The sequence below is a fragment of the Pelophylax lessonae genome (assembly GCF_965119305.1).
Source record: "Pelophylax lessonae genome assembly, chromosome: 3".
Lineage (NCBI taxonomy): Eukaryota > Metazoa > Chordata > Amphibia > Anura > Ranidae > Pelophylax > Pelophylax lessonae.
Window position 1 is genome coordinate 290,895,435 of NC_138770.1, and position 18,723 is coordinate 290,914,157.

An 18,723-nucleotide genomic window follows, 5' to 3' on the forward strand; every position below is an offset into this window, starting at 1 on the left:
GTGGCCGTGACCTTATAAATAAATAAATAAGTATATCCTATAAATATAATAAACCAATATTCCAAAAGCCAATATATGGTACAATGCACAGATAACCAATAATAAATATTAATAATAAATAATTATGCAGTATTGAATAAGTGCAAATTAGTGACAGTGACCTTATAGGTATAAGTAACTACTAGTATGGAAAATGTGACCAAAAAGGTGAATAATAAATAAACCAATTGGTAAACAAATGGAAAAATTAGTGAACAAGAATGCACGTGAAAACTAGCCAATATGCTAGATGTGACCAATTACTGTGATCTCAGGAGGGGTAATATATAAATAAATAAGTGAAAAAAGATGAATAAGTAAAATTAAGATATTGGGCTGTATGTTCTAAAACTTCAAAACATATTGGTAAAAAATGTTTCAAATATAAAAAGACATCCTATAAAAAGTCCATAAATAAGTGAATAAAATCCAAGGAGAATGGAGAAAAGAGGTGAGTCACTCTCATCTGATTAGACAGGTTTACACTCTCCCATAGAAATATATTATGGAAGATAGATCCTCAGGTACATAGCATATCCATCAAGTTAGGGCAATTTAATGAACCTTTTTGAAGCCGATCCGGTCCGATCCCTAGCTGCGCTGTCAGCTATGGGTTCGCTGTGGAGGAGGTTGCAGAGGACACAGGTGGGTGCAGTTCCTCTTACTGCGTTGCCCAGCTCTCCTGGTTCACTTGGCTTACTTAGCCTTTTGTTGCAGCACCCTGCTGTATGGCCTACTCATGGCTTTTGGATAGGGGTTCTTCTGACACCTCCATAGAAGCCCAAATGACTCCTGGGAAGAGATCTCCTGGCTACTGGCTGGGGTAGCTCTCACCCCTGGTTGAAACCACCTGTCTCCAATATGGAAGCTGTCTCCAAACTGGGAGCCAAAGTTTGGAGACAGCTTCCATATTGGAGATACGCGATCCGGTCAGCTGATTGAGGGGCTCATCCGAAATATTTGAAATGCTGGTTACCCCTGTAGGGGTGTGGCCCTCTGGTGAGTGCGGGAAGTGATAAGAGGGGAGCACTGATTTCCTCACCCAGCACCCACGTTTTTCGGATCACCTCGTGACTCACCTCTTTTCTCCATTCTCCATGGATTTTATTCACTTATTTATGGACTTTTCATAGGATGTCTTTTTATATTTGAAACATTTTTTACCAATCTGTATTGAAGTTTTAGAACATACAGCCCAATATCTTAATTTTACTTATTCACCTTTTTCACTTATTTATTTATATATATATATATATATATATATATATATATATATATATATATATATATATATATATATATATAACCCCTCCTGAGATCACTGTAATTGGTCACATCTAGCATATTGGCTAGTTTTCACGTGCATTCTTGTTCACTAATTTTTCCATTTGTTTACCAATTTGTTTATTTATTATTCACTTTTTTGGTCACATTTTCCATACTAGTAGTTACGCATACCTATAAGGTCACTGTCACTAATTTGCACTTATTCATTACTGCATAATTATTTATTATTAATATTTATTATTGGTTATTTGTGCATTGTACCATATATTGGCTTTCGGAATATTGGTTTATTATATTTATAGGATATAATTATTTATTTATTTATAAGGTCACTGCCACCACATTTGCACCTATTCACTATATTAATTCACAATTTTATTTATTAATATTTATTTTTGGGCATTTGTGCATTGCACCAATACTAGTTTTAAATATTGGTTCATTATATTTATATGACATTCTACACCCTATTTATTTCCCTTTATTTATTGTGTGATTACATCTGGCAGCGCCAAATTACCTCCCCATTCACCTTACTTATGAGTATAGTTTACACTATATTTTGAGGTAGGCAGCAGCCATTCCTACATTTTTCTCTTTTACCCATTAGCGCGGAAATTTTGACTTATACACAAGTGTTCTTAGTCCCCCATTCCATACTGCCACAGCTCATATTCCACCATCCCTAGTCCTCCTGCCTGCCAGACTTGCACATCTTCCTGGGCTTACAGTATCTTCCACTTCTCAAAGTCTAAGACCTCTACTGCAAGTCTTGCTTCAATCCCTCTCTTGAAGGTTCCTAAGAGAAGAAGGTGAGCTCCATCATTACTTAAATTACATAAATACTACAGTTTTATAGCATTGGTTGTAATATTCCCAACTTTACCTGTTCTGGAGCAGGCACACTTTACAGATCTCCTCTAAAGAAAATGTTTAACTTTTTATGCATGTAAGGTTCACTGCTTGTGGACAAATTATTTTGTGCAGGCAGTGTCACAATTGCAGCTGCTGATAGTAAGGACCATTCTGTGAACAAGACTTTAGACCCATTGTGCACCTCCAGGGTTTTAATACTACACTTGAATTTTGTTATGTTTGATTTCAAATAGGAGAATCTATTCCTGTGACAAAAACTCAGCTGCCACATCTAGACAAAACCATGCCGTGGAAACAATACAGTGGAGAAGATTATAAACGCCATATTCTGTTTTGTGGAACTGAAATAATACAGACTGAATCCACTGCACAGGGGCCAGCCAAAGCTGTAGTTTTAAGCACAGGTGAGCTAAGTATGGAAATGTATATTCTCCAAAAAAAAATAATGATTTTCTTTTCACAATAATACATTTTGTGAAAAACAAGTTTTTTTTTTCTTTTATCATAGGATTTAATACAACTAAAGGGGACATGGTGAGATCCATATTATATCCAAAACCATTAAACTTTAAATTAGACAGAGACGTAAGATGGTTCTATATATTTCTGACATGTTTGGCCATCATTGGAATCATCTATGCAGTTACAATATATGTACAGAGGAAGGTAATATAACCCATAAAATTGTCATTTTTATTTTTTCTACTTATTGTGCCACAGTCAAAGTTGTACTCCAGGCAAATATTAAAGGCACAAATTAAAGCAGCTTGGTTTTCAGTAATACATCATTATATATACATCATTATATGTATTTTTAAATACAAGCAACATACAGCAAGTACTTAATTTTGACTTTGTATCAGCCTCTTGCAGTGCACTGTATAGTTTGTATATCAGTGCTCAGAAATGGGAAGGGAGAAGAAACACAAAGAACTTCTCCAATATGCTGTAGTGTAAGGAGCATTCTAACAGATCAATGTGACGTTTTTCCCTTCACTTTTCATTCACTTAGTGGGGGGGACCGTTAACAGAAAGTAAAACTGCAGAAAGCAGCAAAAGATTAAGCCACTACCTTGGGTAGGGCTCTGTTGTGTGGCAGAGCAGTGCAAATCTTAGGACTGAAAAACAAATCCTTTGATAGGTAAAACAGATCTCCTATATGTATTTTATATGTGTATTTGGCTGTTTGCCTGGAGTTCAGCTTTAGGTTTTTGATAAATCTAGGTGGCCACATTACATTTTATAAGTAAAGGTGATTATACAGTCATACTGCAAAGCATTCGGCTCGCTTAAAGATTACAATATAAATTAGGTCTAAGAAAAAGATGTTGTATTTTCTGCTGTGCAATCAGATTTTCAAGAATTCCACTTCTGAAATTCCAGAATAAAATACACTGAGTCAACATCGGAAAAGGTTTACACTGTGACTGTTGTGTTGGGTGGAAATAAAAAAAGAGATCATCACACAAAATATGATACTAAATAGTTTTGACACAAATTTTTCCCAATTGTAAAGTTCATATTCCAGATCTACTGCATATAGTGCTGTATTCTGTATTACACCTAACATGGCCTTTTTCTCTAGAGGTAAAAAATCCAGACAGCCACTTTCCCAGAGGTCCCTGCATCGTTAAAATTGTTTCTGAGTCAAAATGCCCTAACTTCCAATCCAGAAGCTGGAGAAGAAGGAAAGTCTAGTTAACCCAACCTCAAAACATGTTACAAAACTAAATCTAGGTGCTAAAATTAACACTAAGGCTCGGTTCACACTGGGGCGGCATGACTCCTTACTACTTCGGGGGCGACTTGTGCATTCCCATGCACCACGACTTTGGAGTGACTTGCATAGACTTCACATAATGGAAGTCTATGCAGGTCGCTCCGAGGTCGCCCCGAAGTAGTACAGGACCCTTTTTCTAAGTCGGAGCGACTTGTGTCACTCCTATTAGAACGGGTCCTGTAGCAGTCAATGGACCGTGAGGGAGCGCAACTTGTCAGGCTGACAAGTCGCCTGACAAGTCGCGCTAGTGTAATCGAGTCTAACACTCAGGGCTGGGAGAAGGGGTGGGCAAGAGGGATGGTCGCCCTGGGTGCAATGGTTTACTGTAGGGATGGGGGCGCCTTTTTTCTGTTACAAGGCTGACAGGAGTAAAGACACTGGCAGTGATTTTGACAAGCGAATGACTGCTGGGTGTAGGATCCCCTAAGCTTGCACATCACAAACGGGGGACGCAGTTTGACATCTTTGCCTTGGGCACTGAATGGGCTTTTTTTTTCTCTACATAACACCCTCAAGTATAGAATGTGTGTGTGTGTGTGTTTTTTTTGCTTCAGCAATGTAACCTTGTCTTTTTAGGTTTGTAATCGACCTTAACGTATTATACATTGTGCTTCTTTGGACAGACAATAGCTGAATTGAATACATACATGTTTTAATTGGGAAGAAATCCACATCCACAGACACAATGGGGGAGATTTACTAAAACTGGTGCACACAGAATTTAGTGCAGCGGTGCATAATGACCAATCAGCTTCTTACTTTAGTTTGTTCAATTAAGCTTTCTATCTGGTTTCTATTCAGAGCTGTACCAGATTCTGTGTGCACCTGTTTTAGTAAATCCTCCCCAATATGTACCCCATAATATAACAGTTAAAGTCTGCTGATTAAAAAGATGTCATATAAGTTTAATTTTATAGGGCTAAGCTAAACATACCTGAATTTGATTTGTAGAAGGTTCTATAAACTGTCCCAAAGTTCTGAACATAAACCTAAACTCCATTGAAGTCAATCTTTAAACTCATTTCTGGCCTTTTTTTATAGGGCTAACAGGTAAAAAGATTAACCACTTAAGGACCAAAGTTAAAATCAGTATTTCTTCCTAGAAAATTACTTAGAACCCCCAAACATTATATATATTTTTAGCAAAGACTCTGGAGAATAAAATGACGGTTGTTGCAATATTTTTTTGTCACGCGGTAATCGAGCAGCCGTCTTTCAAATGCAATTTTTTGGGAAAAAATACATTTCACTGAATTAAAAAAAAAACTAAACAGTAAAGTTAGCCCAATTTTTTTTGTATATTGTGAAAGATTATGTCACGCCAAGTAAGTAGATACCTAACATGTTATGGTTTAAAATTGCGCACACTCATGGAATGGTGACAAACTACGGTACTTAAAAATCTCCATAGGCAACGCTTTTAACAGTTAGGCCTCTTTCACACGGAGGGGACCATATTTCGATCCGCTCCGGCACTTTTTTTTTACAGACACGGATGACACTTGTGTCATCCGGTCCGTATGTCCGCATATCATCCCATAAACACACACACAGTTTTTGCCAATCCCTTTTTGGCGATAACTGCCAACACCACTGGACTTAAAAAATAAAAATAAAATTCTGCTCACACAATGAAGGCTAATCACCGTGTGCCTGCTCCGCCATCTGACAGTTCTTAAATAGGTAAGATGGGGAGCCATCTGATGATGTCAGCTTGTGGCACCACCCCTGTGTGATGTCACCGATCAGTGCGTGCTGAGTCAGTGATGTGACATGGGGCATGCCACCAGGTGATATCACCAGGTGGCCCTGCCCCTTACCTATTTAAGAACTGTCAGATGGCGGAGTAGGCACAGGGCAGTTATCCTTCGTTGCAGACGTTTTTTTATTTCTTTTTTCTGGTCCGACAGTGGCGGTCGTTGTCATGACTGACAATGGAATACATCAGGGGCCATTGTTTTTTTTATTTTTTAAACACTTTTTTTTGTAAATGAGTAGGGGTACAATGTTTTCTTGACGTTATAGTAATTTTATTTCTGTTGGGTAAATGACAACAAGATTTACCTAATGTGCCATTTTTTTGTTATTAGGTACCTGCATGGAGAATTATTGTGGAGTCTTTGGTTCTCATAATCTGTGCTATATCTCCAGTTATTCCAGCAGCCTTGATGGTTGGGATTCTCTATGCTAAAAGGAGACTAAGAAAGAAACGGGTATACTGTGTCAGTCCAGACAGAATTAACATGTGCGGCCAGATCAATCTTTTCTGCTTTGATAAGGCAAGTTTTTTTTCCAGTTTAAAAAGGAAATAATCTTAACTACAAACATTATTATTTCAATTATACAGTGCAGTCCCAAATACTTGCTTGGGGTTTGTCCATTTACATTTTTAAAACATATTATGTAACAAAAAATGGAAATATGATGTAAACAGATAATTCATCTTTTCATAATGTTTTAATAGCAAGTAAGAGTCTTTAAACTTCCCCCTGTGTAAAACTATACCATACATCATTTCATTGGTAGTGCAGAGCGCTGGGTGATTGAGTTTTAAGCTTCACTTTGTTCTCAGTCCTTGTTTCACACACACACAATGTTATTTATGTGAATATGAATTATTATTTTTATTCATTTGATTTCTAGACTGGAACTTTAACTGAAGATGGCCTTGATTTATTGGGAGTAATACCATCTAAAAATGCATGGTATGTCTGCCCACTAAAATGCTTCCTATTTATAAGATACAGTATTTCTTTCTTTTTACAAAGATTTGATTATTTCTATTAATTTATTTCACTTTTCATCTTAAGCTTTCAGGAAATGTTAACTCATGAACATATTACCGATCTCTCTGGGGAGCCACTATTTACTGCAATGACAAGCTGTCATTCTCTGATCATGGTGGATGGAAAACTACAAGGTGATCCATTGGATGTGAAAATGTTTGAATCCACTGCCTGGGTAATAGTTTCACACCCCTTTTTTATGATTGCTCTAATATTGAAGCACACATGTACTACTACAAATATGTTTCCTTGCTCTTCTAAATAAAAAATAAAAAACTGTTAGCAGCAGTGTTAAACACTCCAATACTGGGCACTTTTACCCTCTTCCTGGCCATGCCAATTTTAAGCTTTCAGCGCTGTCGCGCGTTAAATGACAATTGCATGGTCATTAAAAAAAAAAAAAATAATACATTTTTTTTCCCTTTTTACTTTTATTTTTATTTTTTTTTACCAAAGTAATATAATGTTACCATAGTAACATTGTAATACTCTGGGGAAGTGATCAGGATTTTTTTTTCACACATTATGTTTGCATATAGCAGTTCATTACATTGCTACAGTACTGTATATGCAAGGATTTTACTGAATAAAATTGATTTATTCAGTTTTCCTTTGTTGTGATTAGCTGTGATCGGTAAGAGCTAATCACGTGCTATAGATGGGCTGTGACAGTCTGTACCATGTGATCACACTGACCAATAACAGCTAGCAACATACAATATCTCACAAAAGTGAGTACTCCCCTCACATTTTTGTAAATATTTTATTATATCTTTACATGTGACAACACTGAAGAAATTACACTTTCCTACAATGTAAAGTAGTGAGTTTACAGCTTGTATAACAGTGTAAATTTGCTGTTCCCTAAAAATAACTCAACACACAGCAATTCATGTCTAAACTGCTGGCAACAAAAGTGAGTACACCCCGAAGTTAAAATGTCCAAATTGGGCCCAATTAGCCATTTTCCCTCCCAGGTGTCATGTGACTCCTTAATGTTACAAAGTCTCAGGTGTGAATGGGGAGCAGGTGTGTTTAATTTGGTGTTATCGCTCTCACTCTCTCATACTGGTCACTGGAAGTTCAACATGGCACCTCATGGCAAAGAACTCTCTAAGGATCTGAAAAAAAGAATTGTTGCTCTACATAAAGATGGCCCAGGCTATAAGAAGATTGCCAAGAACCTGAAACTGAGCTGCCAATACCATACAGCGGTCTAACAGGACAGGTTCCACTCAGAACAGGCCTCACCATGGTTGACCAAAGAAGTTGAGTGCATGTGCTCAATGTCATATCCAGAGGTTGTCTTTGGGAAATAGACGTATAAGTACTGCCAGCATTGTTGCAGAGGTTGAAGGGGTGGGGGATCAGTCTCTTAGTGTTTAGACCATACGCCGCACACTGCATCAAATTGGTTTGCATGGCTGTCGTCCCAGAAGGAAGCCTCTTCTAAAGATTATGCACAAGAAAGCCTGCAAACAGTTTGCTGAAGACAAGCAGGCTAAGGACATGGATTACTGGAACCATGTCCTGTGGTCTGATGATACCAAGATAAACTTATTTGGTTCAGATGGTGTCAAGCGTGTGTGGCAGCAACCAGGTGAGGAGTACAATGAAAAGTGTGTCTTGCCTAGAGTTAAGCATGGTGGTGGGAGTATCATGTTCTGGGCTGCATGAGTGCTGCCGGCACTGGGGAGCTACAGTTCATTGAGGGAACCATGAATGCCAACATGTACTGTGACATACTGAAACAGAGCATGATCCCCTCCCTTCGGAGACTGGGCCGCAGGGCAATATTCCAACATGATAATGACCCCAAACACACCTCCAAGACAACCACTGCCTTGATAAAGAAGCTGAGGGTAAAGGTGATGGACTGGCCAAGCATGTCTCCAGACCTAAACCCTATTGAGCATCTGTGGGGCATCCTCAAACAGACGGGGGAGGATCGCAAGGTCTCTAACATCCACCAGCTCTGTGATGTCATCATGGAGGAGTGGAAGAGGACTCCAGTGGCAATCTGTGAAGCTCTGGTTAACTCCATGCCCAAGAAGGTTAAAGGCAGTGCTGGAAAATAATGGTGGCCACACAAAATATTGACACTTTTGGCCCAATTTGGGCGTACTCACTTTTGTTGCCAGCGGTTTAAACATTAATGGCTGTGTGTTGAGTTATTTTGAGGGGACAGCTAATTTACAGTGTTATACAAGCTGTACACTCACTACTTTACATTGTAACAAAATGTCATTTCTTCAGTGTTGTCACATGAAAAGGTATAATAAAATATTTTACAAAAATGTGAGCGGTGTACTCACATTTGTGAGATATTGTAATTGTATACAATGGATGTCTTAAAGGAAGCCATCCATTGTAAACAACTGTCAAGTGACCTGCTGTGATTGGTTACAGTGGTCACATGGTACCGAAAGCGGGCCAGTACAGTGATCAGTCATCCGCAAAGCTGGTGACAGATTGCGCCGCTGCGCTGCTCCACTGCCTCACACACCTCACACAGGGCATCATCTGGGAGGATGTCATATGACGTCCGCATGAATCGACGAGAGGATCTAGCCAGTGTCATTATGCTATACACCAGGCGGGAACCGGTTAATTACCTATTTAGTGTTAACACTATTTTAGTCGACTAAAATACGACTAAAACTAAAACAATTCAGATGACTAAAATACCACTGAAATTAAAATGGAACTTTAGTCAAAAGACTATGACTAAAACTAAATTGAAATTTCACGTCAGAATTAACACTGCACTACCACATAAGAATAAATAGGGAGCATAGACTAAGCTGCTGAAAGAAAAAAAAAATAAGAAAAAGGCCTTTCTTATTTTTTAGTAATATATTCAGGTAATATGTGCAATGGCCTTATAGCCAATAGAGTTTACATTTATATATATATATATATATATATATATATATATATATATATTTTTTTTTTTTTTTAAAGTTGCACTTATCAAAAAGCAATATTTTTCTTTGTTTCTGAAACTTGGTTTTATTTATAAAGATTTGCTGAGAAAGGAAACCAGCAGGCTGTGGGGGAACATGTCTGCAGGAGAAGAGCAGACCCAGTATGGTCTATTTACTAGCCAAGGGGATTAAAGTGGATGTAAACCTGATTCATTAAATTTGACCTCATCTATCTGCAGTGTTTTCTTATCTCTCTCCAAAGCGAAGTCCTTTAGCTTTCTCCTGTTCCGTTCTTCTGTTATCAGTATAATAACTTCTGTCAAGTTCTCGTCAACTTAGATAAAACCAGGCTGAAATTAGTGTTGTGGGAGATTGCTATAAATAGATTAGCAAACAGCTGGTCTTGTCACAGCGCAGCTCTTCCTTCCTCTGCCTATGTGGAGGGGGGGTGTGTGCCTTCCCTCCAATCAGCTGTCACACAGTGTAAGGTTTCACTACACTCCCAGTGCTGAACAGGAAGAGAAAATCTCTAACACAATGTGCACTTTCTAAAGAATATATAAAGCTGAAGACAGCAGATATGCATGTAAAACTTATGTAGGGAGATTTGTTTCATCTCTGTGTATCATCTGAGGCTGTTCACTTCAGTGGGTATATGTGAGGGTTTACATCAACTTTAAAACTCTTTTATTGGACTTTTTGTTTTTGGACAGTGTTTCATATCCCTGGCAGGAATCCTTTTGTTTGCTGACCAATAAACAGGGGCAGGAAGTCCTTTAACCTTACGTGTGGCTTGGATAACCTCTCTGAGAACTCTCCGCTTGAAGCTGAATCCCACACATATCATTAGGTTTTTACTCCAGGAGTATATAATGAGCATTACAATTTAACTAAACGCATTTGATTTTAGTCGACTAAAATGCACTGGAGATGTTAGTTGACTAAAATTCAACCAAAATTAAAATGGCATTTTAGTCACAAGACTATGACTAAAACAAAATCAAAATGTGATGCAAAATGAACACTGGATAGCAGAAAAGAAGATTGATGGGTGGTCTCCAGGCACCACATTACCAACTCATGAATAAAGAAAGGAGGATTTACATATAAAGAAAAGGGGCTTTTGAAATGGCATACACAAAAATAGGAAAATCAGGTTACATTTTTTTCAATGTATTAATACAATTTTTGTAAGATGGTGATCGTCAGACAAATATTTTTCAACAGTAGGTTTAAATGATCTTTGGTAAGCATACAGTTCATGTTACACATAGGTACAGATGATAATGGTTTCACAATAGGCTTAATCAAGAAGATATAAAACTGAAAAAGGTGTGTTGCTTCCACCAACCTGGAAGCCTAGACGATGCCACCAATTGTAAGCCCAAAAAAGCCACCAATAAAACCCAAATGTTGGAGTCGGCTAGAGGGGCTTCTGGAGTTACAGTTTTCTTTTGGCACCAGATTATCTACAGTATATATCTCCCCAGTCATTTACCTTTAAATGAAAGCTGGTGCATCTCTTGTTTTATCCCCTTGTAGTCCCCCAGTAATCCTATGGGTTTTATTGGGAAATGTTTGAGCTTACAATTGGTGGCACCTTTTAGACTGCCAGGTTGGTGGGTGTGACACATTTTTTCCACTAATTTTTTCTTCCTGATGAACTTGTTTAAGGACCATTTACTATCTGTACCTCTGGGTAACATGAATTGTTAGCTCACCAAAGGTGATTTAACCACTTTAGGACTGCTCATGTTGCTGCTACTGCAGCAAAGTGGCAGCCCTGCGTCCAGTGACGTAGACCTACGTCGCTGAACTCCTGCCTGTCTCGCGGGCGCAATCGTCGGGGAAAGAGTGAGAAAATGCGCCCGCTTGTGTAAACAAAGCGGGCGGATCTTCTCTGTGACAGACAGGGACAGATCACAGGATTTAGCATAGTTGAACCTGCGATCTGTGTCTCTGTCACAGAACCCCCTCCCCCCACACATGTCAGTAAGCATGAGGCACACATTTAACCCCTTGATCACCAACAGTGGTAACCCCACACATAGTCACTGCATCTCTAATAAAGTTAACCCCTTCCCTGCCAGTGTCATTATTACTGTAACAGTGCATATTTTTAGCACTGATTACTGTAGTAATGTCACTGGTCCCCCCAAAAGTGTCAAAAATGTCAGTTAGGGGTCTGATCTATCCACTGCAATGTCACAGTCATGCAAAAAATCGCAGATTTCCGCCATTACTAGTAAAAAAAAAAATCAATAAAAATGACAAATCGTTCCCGTAGTTAGTAACTTTTGCGCAAACCAATCAAAATTGCGATTTTTTTTTTACCAAAATATGTAGCAGAAAACAAATTGGCCTAAAATGTTAAAAAATTTTGATCTATACATTTTTTTTGGGGAATGTTATATATCAGAATGTGAAAAATATAGTTTTTTTTTTTCAAAATTGTCACTCTTTTTTTCAAAAATTAAAAATGGCACAGGTGATCAAATACCACAAAACGAAAGCTCTATTTGTGGGGAAGAAAAAAGGACATAAATTTCATTTGGGTACAACATCGCACGACCGAGCAATTGTCCGTTCAAGTAACGCAGTGCCGAATCGCAAAATATGGCCTGGTCAGGAAGGGGGTAAAATCGTCCGGTCTTAAAGTGGTTAAAAATACACTCATTGAGAATTTTTTTGTCAAAGACATGTAGCTAAATACATTTTGGCCTAAATATATGACAAAAAATTAATATATTTTTTAACTGTTAAAGTAGAAAATGTCAATTTTTTTGCAAAATTGTTGCTTTTTTTTAATTAATATCGCAAAAAATAAAAAGCGCAGAGGTGATCAAATACCACCAAAAGAAAGCTCTGTTTGTGGGAAAAAAGGACATAAATTTAGTTTGCATGACCGTGCAATTGTCAGGTAAAGTCGCTCAATGCCAAGTTGAAAAATGTGGCCTGGTCATTAACCGGTTGCTGACCGCCGCAAGTACATATACTGCGGCGGTCAGCCACGGCCAGGCAAAGTGACGTACCGGTACATCACTAGCCTGGGAGCCAATAGCGGGCGGGCGGGCGCGCAGCGCCGGAGGCGCGCTCCCGCCTCGGCTTGTTCACAGACACCTCCGTGCGTGTGACCGGCGGACCCGATGTCCGCCGGTCACTCGCGATCGTCCGCTGTGAAGGGAGAAAGGCAGGCGGCTAGTGTAAACAAAGCCGCCTGTCATTCTTCCCTGTGTAAAAGCATTGATCTAACGGTCCGGCTATGTAGGACCGTTGATCTGTGCTGTTACACACACAGCCACATCCCTGCACAGTAAGAAGCACGCCCCTAGGGACACACATAGTCACTGCATCTCTAATAAAGTTAACCCCTTCCCTGCCTGTGTCATTTTAAACAGTAACAGTGTATATGTATAGCACTGATTACTGTAGTAATGTCACTGGTACCCCCAAAAGTGTCAAAAATGTCAGTCAAGGGTCCGATCTGTCCTCCGCAATGTCGCAGTCCCGCAAAAAAAAATCGCAGATCGCCGCCATTACTCGTTAAAAAAAAAACAACAAAAATGACAAAAATCTTTCCCTTAGTTAGTAAACGCAATAACTTTTGCGCAAACCAATCAAAATATGCTTATTGTGATTTTTGTTACCAAACATAGATAGCAGAAAACAAATTGGCCAAAAATGTAAAAAAAAATTGATTTTTACATTTTTTTGGGGGGGAATTTTATATAAAAAAAATGTGATAAATATTGTTATTTTTGCTAAATTGTCGCTCTTTTTTTGATTATGGCGCATGATCAAAAAATTGCACAGGTGATCAAATACCACCAAAAGAAAGCTCTGTTTGTGGGAAAAAAAAGGACATCAAATTTGTTTAGGTACAGTATCGCATGACCGCGCAATTGTCCGTTAAAGTCACGGAGTGCCGAATCGCAAAATACCCCCTGGTCAGAGAGGGGGTAAAATCTTCCGGGGCTTAAGTGGTTAAGCAGCCAAATACTCTGGGGCTAAAGTGGTTAAAGCTATTTTGTCAAAATCTAGAATTCCAAGTTAATTTTGATTTCAGTGATAACAGTAAACAGGACACATAGAGAGGGTGAATCTCCCTAACGGCGTAACAAACTGCAAAGAAAGCCTAACAGGCGTTCTAACTTTTCTTCACTCTATCCAAATCTAAAAAAAAACTTTTGCCTTACATTATACTTTAAATACATGAAAACCCTGACACAAATAAAAAATGTTTTACAGTGATACAGTATTTCCCAATATATGTTTTTAGGTACTTGAAGATGCCTCCAAAGATTTTTGTGATGAAAACACATCCCAGAATAAAATGGTTCGACCTGGACCAGACTTCAAAAGCGTAAGTTTTCTAGATTAAACCTGTGCTTCAAGGCATAAGGGAAATGTGTATATATATATATATATATATATATATATATATATATACATTTTTCCCATGTTTTGATTGTGTACCTACAGAAAAAGACCTGTTCATTTGCCTTCTAATTTGTCCAGTTGCCTTTTTTTAACAATTGAGCCTCTCTCCCAGTTTCCTCATCTTCATAACAAACTAATAACATATACAAACTATCTAGTATGTGGTCCAAAATAAAAACTTGGAGGTCTGCTTAACAAATGAACTGTGCACAGAACAGCTCTGAATTTCTGAAAAGATCAACGGGTATTTTTCTGCATTTATCAAACTGATATACTGTAACTAAACACTTTTGTATCTTTTTTTAGTTTTTACATACACTTTAAAGTGAGTTTGTAATGGGATATGGATTATATATTCTTAACAAGCAGTACACGAGCTTTAACACAAGCCCTTGTTGATTATTGTAGCTCCAGCCACTGTGGAACAATTCATCCTCAAAGATCACAACAAAAGCATACAAATTCTTATCAGCTCAACCTGCCTCCCCTCCTACCAGTGACACAGCAGTCTTCCAGCCTCCTAATATATCATGTAAACACAGACCAAGAAGAGAGTATATATATATATATATATATATATATATATATATATATATATATATATACACTGAACAAAATTATAAATGCAACACATTTGTTTTTGCCCCATTTTTCATTAACTGATCTCAAAGTTCTAAGACTTTTTCTATGTACACAAAAGGCCTATTCCTCTCAAATATTGTTCACAAATCTGTCTAAATCTGTGTTAGTGAGCACTTCTCCTTTGCCGATATAATCCATCCATCCATCCACCTCACAGGTGTGGCAGTTTTATCACACAGTACAATGCCATAGATGTCGCAAATTTCGAGGGAGCGTGCAATTGTCATGCTGACTTGCTGACTACAGGAATGTCCACCAGAGCTGTTGCCCAGTGAATTGAATGTTCATTTCTCTACCATAAGAATTTTGCAGTAAATCCAACCGGCCTCACAACCACAGACCATGCGTAACCACACCAGCCCAGGACCTCCACATCCATCATCCTTACCTTCAAGATTGTCTGAGACCAGCCACCCGGACAGCTGCTGCAACGATGGGTTTGCATAACCAAAGAATTTCTGCACAAACTATCAGAAACCGTCTCAGGGAAGCTCATCTGCATGCTCGTCATCCTCATCGTGGTCTCGACCTGACTGCAGTTCGTCACTGTAACCAACTTGAGTGGACAAATTCTCACATTCAATAGCATCTCGCACTTTGGAGAGATGTTCTCTTCATGGCTGAATCCCAGTTTTCACTGTACAGGGCAGACAGCCTGTATGGCATTGTGTGGATGAGCAGTTTGCTAATGTCAACATTGTGGATCAAGGGCCCATGGTGGCGGTGGGGTTATGGTATAGGCAGGCATATGTTATGGACAATGAACACAGGTACATTTTATCAATGGCATTTTTAAATCCTGAGGCCCATTGTTGTGCCATTCATCCACAATCATCACCTCATGTTGCAGCATGATAACGCACGGCGCCATGTTGCAAGGATGTGTACACAATTCCTAGAAGCTGAAAGCATCCCAGTTCTTGCATGGCCAGCATACTCACTGGACATGTCACCCACTGAGCATGTTTGGGATGCTCTAAATCAAAGTATATGACAGCGTGTACCAGGCCCTGCCAATACTCAGCAACTTCGCACAGCCATTGAAGAGGAGTGGACCAACATTCTGCAGGCCACAATCACCAACTGATCAACTCTATGTGAAGGAGATGTGTGGCACTGCGTGAGGCAAACAGTGGTCACACCAGATACTGACTGGTTTTTGGACCCCTGCCCCGGACCCCCTAATACAGTAATACTGCACATTTTAGAGTGGCCTTTATTGTGGCCAGCCTAAGGCACACCTGTGCAATAATCATGCTGTCTAATCAGCATCTTGATATGCCACACCCGTGAGGTGGATGGATTATCTCGGCAAAGGAGAAATGATCACTAACACAGATTTACACAGATTTGTGAACAATATTTGAGAGAAATAGGCCTTTTGTGTACATAGAACAAGTCTTAGATCTTTGAGTTCAGCTCATGAAACAGGGGGCAAAAACAAAAGTGTTGCGTTTAGAATTTTATTCAGTATTTTTATATATATATATATATATATATATATATATATATATATATATATATATATATATATATATATATATATATATATATATATATATATATATATATCCTAAAAAGAATTCCCAGGTTGCAACAATGACATTAGTGTTTACTGTGCAAACATAAAATTCTCATATAAGTGAATGCAAAGCCAATACATTTTTTATTGTTTTCAAACCTGTAAAAAAGTTGCCACTGTGTTAATTTGTGCTTTCTTAACCCAATCTAATCTTATCTAAATGTTAAAAACATTGTTATAAATTTTGCATTAGGAAAAATTACAGGAAAATGATATTTTATTTTCTAATTTCTTACTATTCATTACAACAGTGGTTATGGAGATATAGGAGATATAGGAAGAAAAAGGCCTGGGGACTCAAGTGCCTGATTGTTTAGAATTTGTAAATAGTTGACATTCCATATAATAGCTTTAGTTAATTTTATTTTACTCTGACATTTAAACGTTTATTGCTTATATTTTTTCATTATTGGTACATATGGTAATATATTTTATAATAGACATTTACAGCATGTACTTTAATGACACTTTGTGGTTGATTTACTAAAAGAAAACAAGCAGCAAAGCAGAGGTGGGGGACTTGAGTCACATGACTTGACTTAAAGCGGAGTTCCGACCTTTTTTTTTTTGTGCCCATCCGCTTGGTCTCCTTTACCTGAAAAGGAATTGGCTAGTTAGGTTTTTTTTTTTTTTTTTTACTTACCTTGTAATTGTAGAAAGAAATACTCACCTTTCGTCACTTCCTCCCTCTTCCGGCTTGCAATGATTCTTGGGAGCTGAATGTCATCGCTCCCAGGAATCAATGCGACGGCACCGGCCCCGCTCGTCACTTCCGGGGCGACGCCGCATTCCCTGCTAAACAGCTTCTGGGCATGCCCAGAAGCTGTGGAGGAATGCTGCGCCGCACCGGAAGTCACGAGAGGAGCCGGTGAAGGCGAATTCTGAGAGAAGAAGATGCGGAAGAGGACACAGAAGAGGATCGCGCCGGCTTCAGCTGCCCACAACAGAGATGGCAACGCTGGAGAAGAAATTTTAAAAGTGAGTATTTCTTCTTGCAGGTAAGTGCGAACTGGGACAGATCAGAGGCTAGCCATTGTGGAATGTACTAGCCCTGACTGTCCCGGGGGTATGTTTATTGAAATTTTGTTTTTGTGCCCGGAATTCCGCTTTAAGTCAGACTTAAGTCACCAGTTTGAGGACTTGAGACTTGCTTGAATAAAATTAAAAAAAGACTCGACTTGACTTTGACTTGGTATTCATGACTTGAGACTTGACTTTGACTTGAGACAAATGACTCGAAATGACTTTACTTTTTTAAGTTATTAAATATTTGCACTTTCTCAAGATGGGTTAACCACTTTACCAACGGAGGATTTTCCTGCTTTACGCCCAGGCCGCTTTTTGCAACTTGGCACTGCGCGACTTTAACTGACAATTGAGCGGTCATGCAACCCTCTACCCAAATGAAATTTGCGTCCTTTTTTTCCCACAAACAGAGCTTTCTTTTGGTGGTATTTGATCTCCTCTGCGCTTTTCATTTTTTGCAATATTAATAAAAAAATAGCGCGCCGCCAAGAGAGGGGAGAGTCTGGTGATGTAGGTCTACTTTGCTGGACGATAACGAGCCACTTTGCCGCAGTACCAGCTCTGTGAGCGGTCGGCAAGTGGTTAAAGCAAAATTAATGTGCCGGTTATGTTTCTGACACCGCAGTCACTTAAAAGTTTTAGGACACTGGCTGTTTAGCAATGGAAATACTTTTTAGTGACTGTGGTGTTAAAACATGACCGGACGAAGGATTTTGAGCTGTTTGGGCGTTCAAAGTGTTTCTTTAACCACTTTACCACTAGAGCATTTTGCTGTCTTACGTCTGGGCCACTTTTTGCGATTTGGCGCTGTGCGACTTTAACTGACAATTGCGCGGTCGTGCGACGCCGTACCCAAACGAAATTGACGTTCTTTTTTACCCACAAACAGAGCTTTCTTTTGGTGCTATTTGATCACCTGTGCGATTTTTACTTTTTGCGCTATAAACAAAAAAAGAGCATTTATTTTGAAAATATAACAATATTTTTCACATTTTTTTATATGAAATTCCCCCCAAAAAAGATGTAAAAACCAATTTTTTTTTAATTTTTTTGCCAATTTGTTTTCTGCTACCCATGTTTGGTAAAAAAAAATCGCCATAAGCATATTTTGATTGGTTTGCGCAAAAGTTATTGCGTTTACTAACAAAGGGAAAGATTTATGTCATTTTTGGTGTTTTTTTTTTTAACGAGTAATGGCGGCGATCTGCGATTTTTTTTGCGGGACTGCGACATTGCGGTGGACAGATCGGACCCTTGACTGACATTTTTGACACTTTTGGGGGTACCAGTGACATTACTGCAGTAATCAGTGCTATAAATATGCACTGTTACTGTAAA

General features: G+C 38.7%; 1 protein-coding gene across 1 annotated transcript in view; it reads left to right on the forward strand.

The window, feature by feature from the left end:
- The window catches only part of LOC309551113 (putative cation-transporting ATPase 13A5), a 128,147-nt gene that overhangs the window by 41,616 nt on the left and 67,808 nt on the right, over positions 1-18,723 (forward strand). The window contains exons 10-15 of the mRNA XM_082251559.1: positions 2,436-2,606; positions 2,711-2,868; positions 6,073-6,261; positions 6,626-6,687; positions 6,793-6,943; positions 13,975-14,058. Of these exons, the coding sequence (XP_082107685.1) occupies positions 2,436-2,606; positions 2,711-2,868; positions 6,073-6,261; positions 6,626-6,687; positions 6,793-6,943; positions 13,975-14,058 (815 nt within the window). The remainder of the gene's footprint in view (positions 1-2,435; positions 2,607-2,710; positions 2,869-6,072; positions 6,262-6,625; positions 6,688-6,792; positions 6,944-13,974; positions 14,059-18,723) is intronic.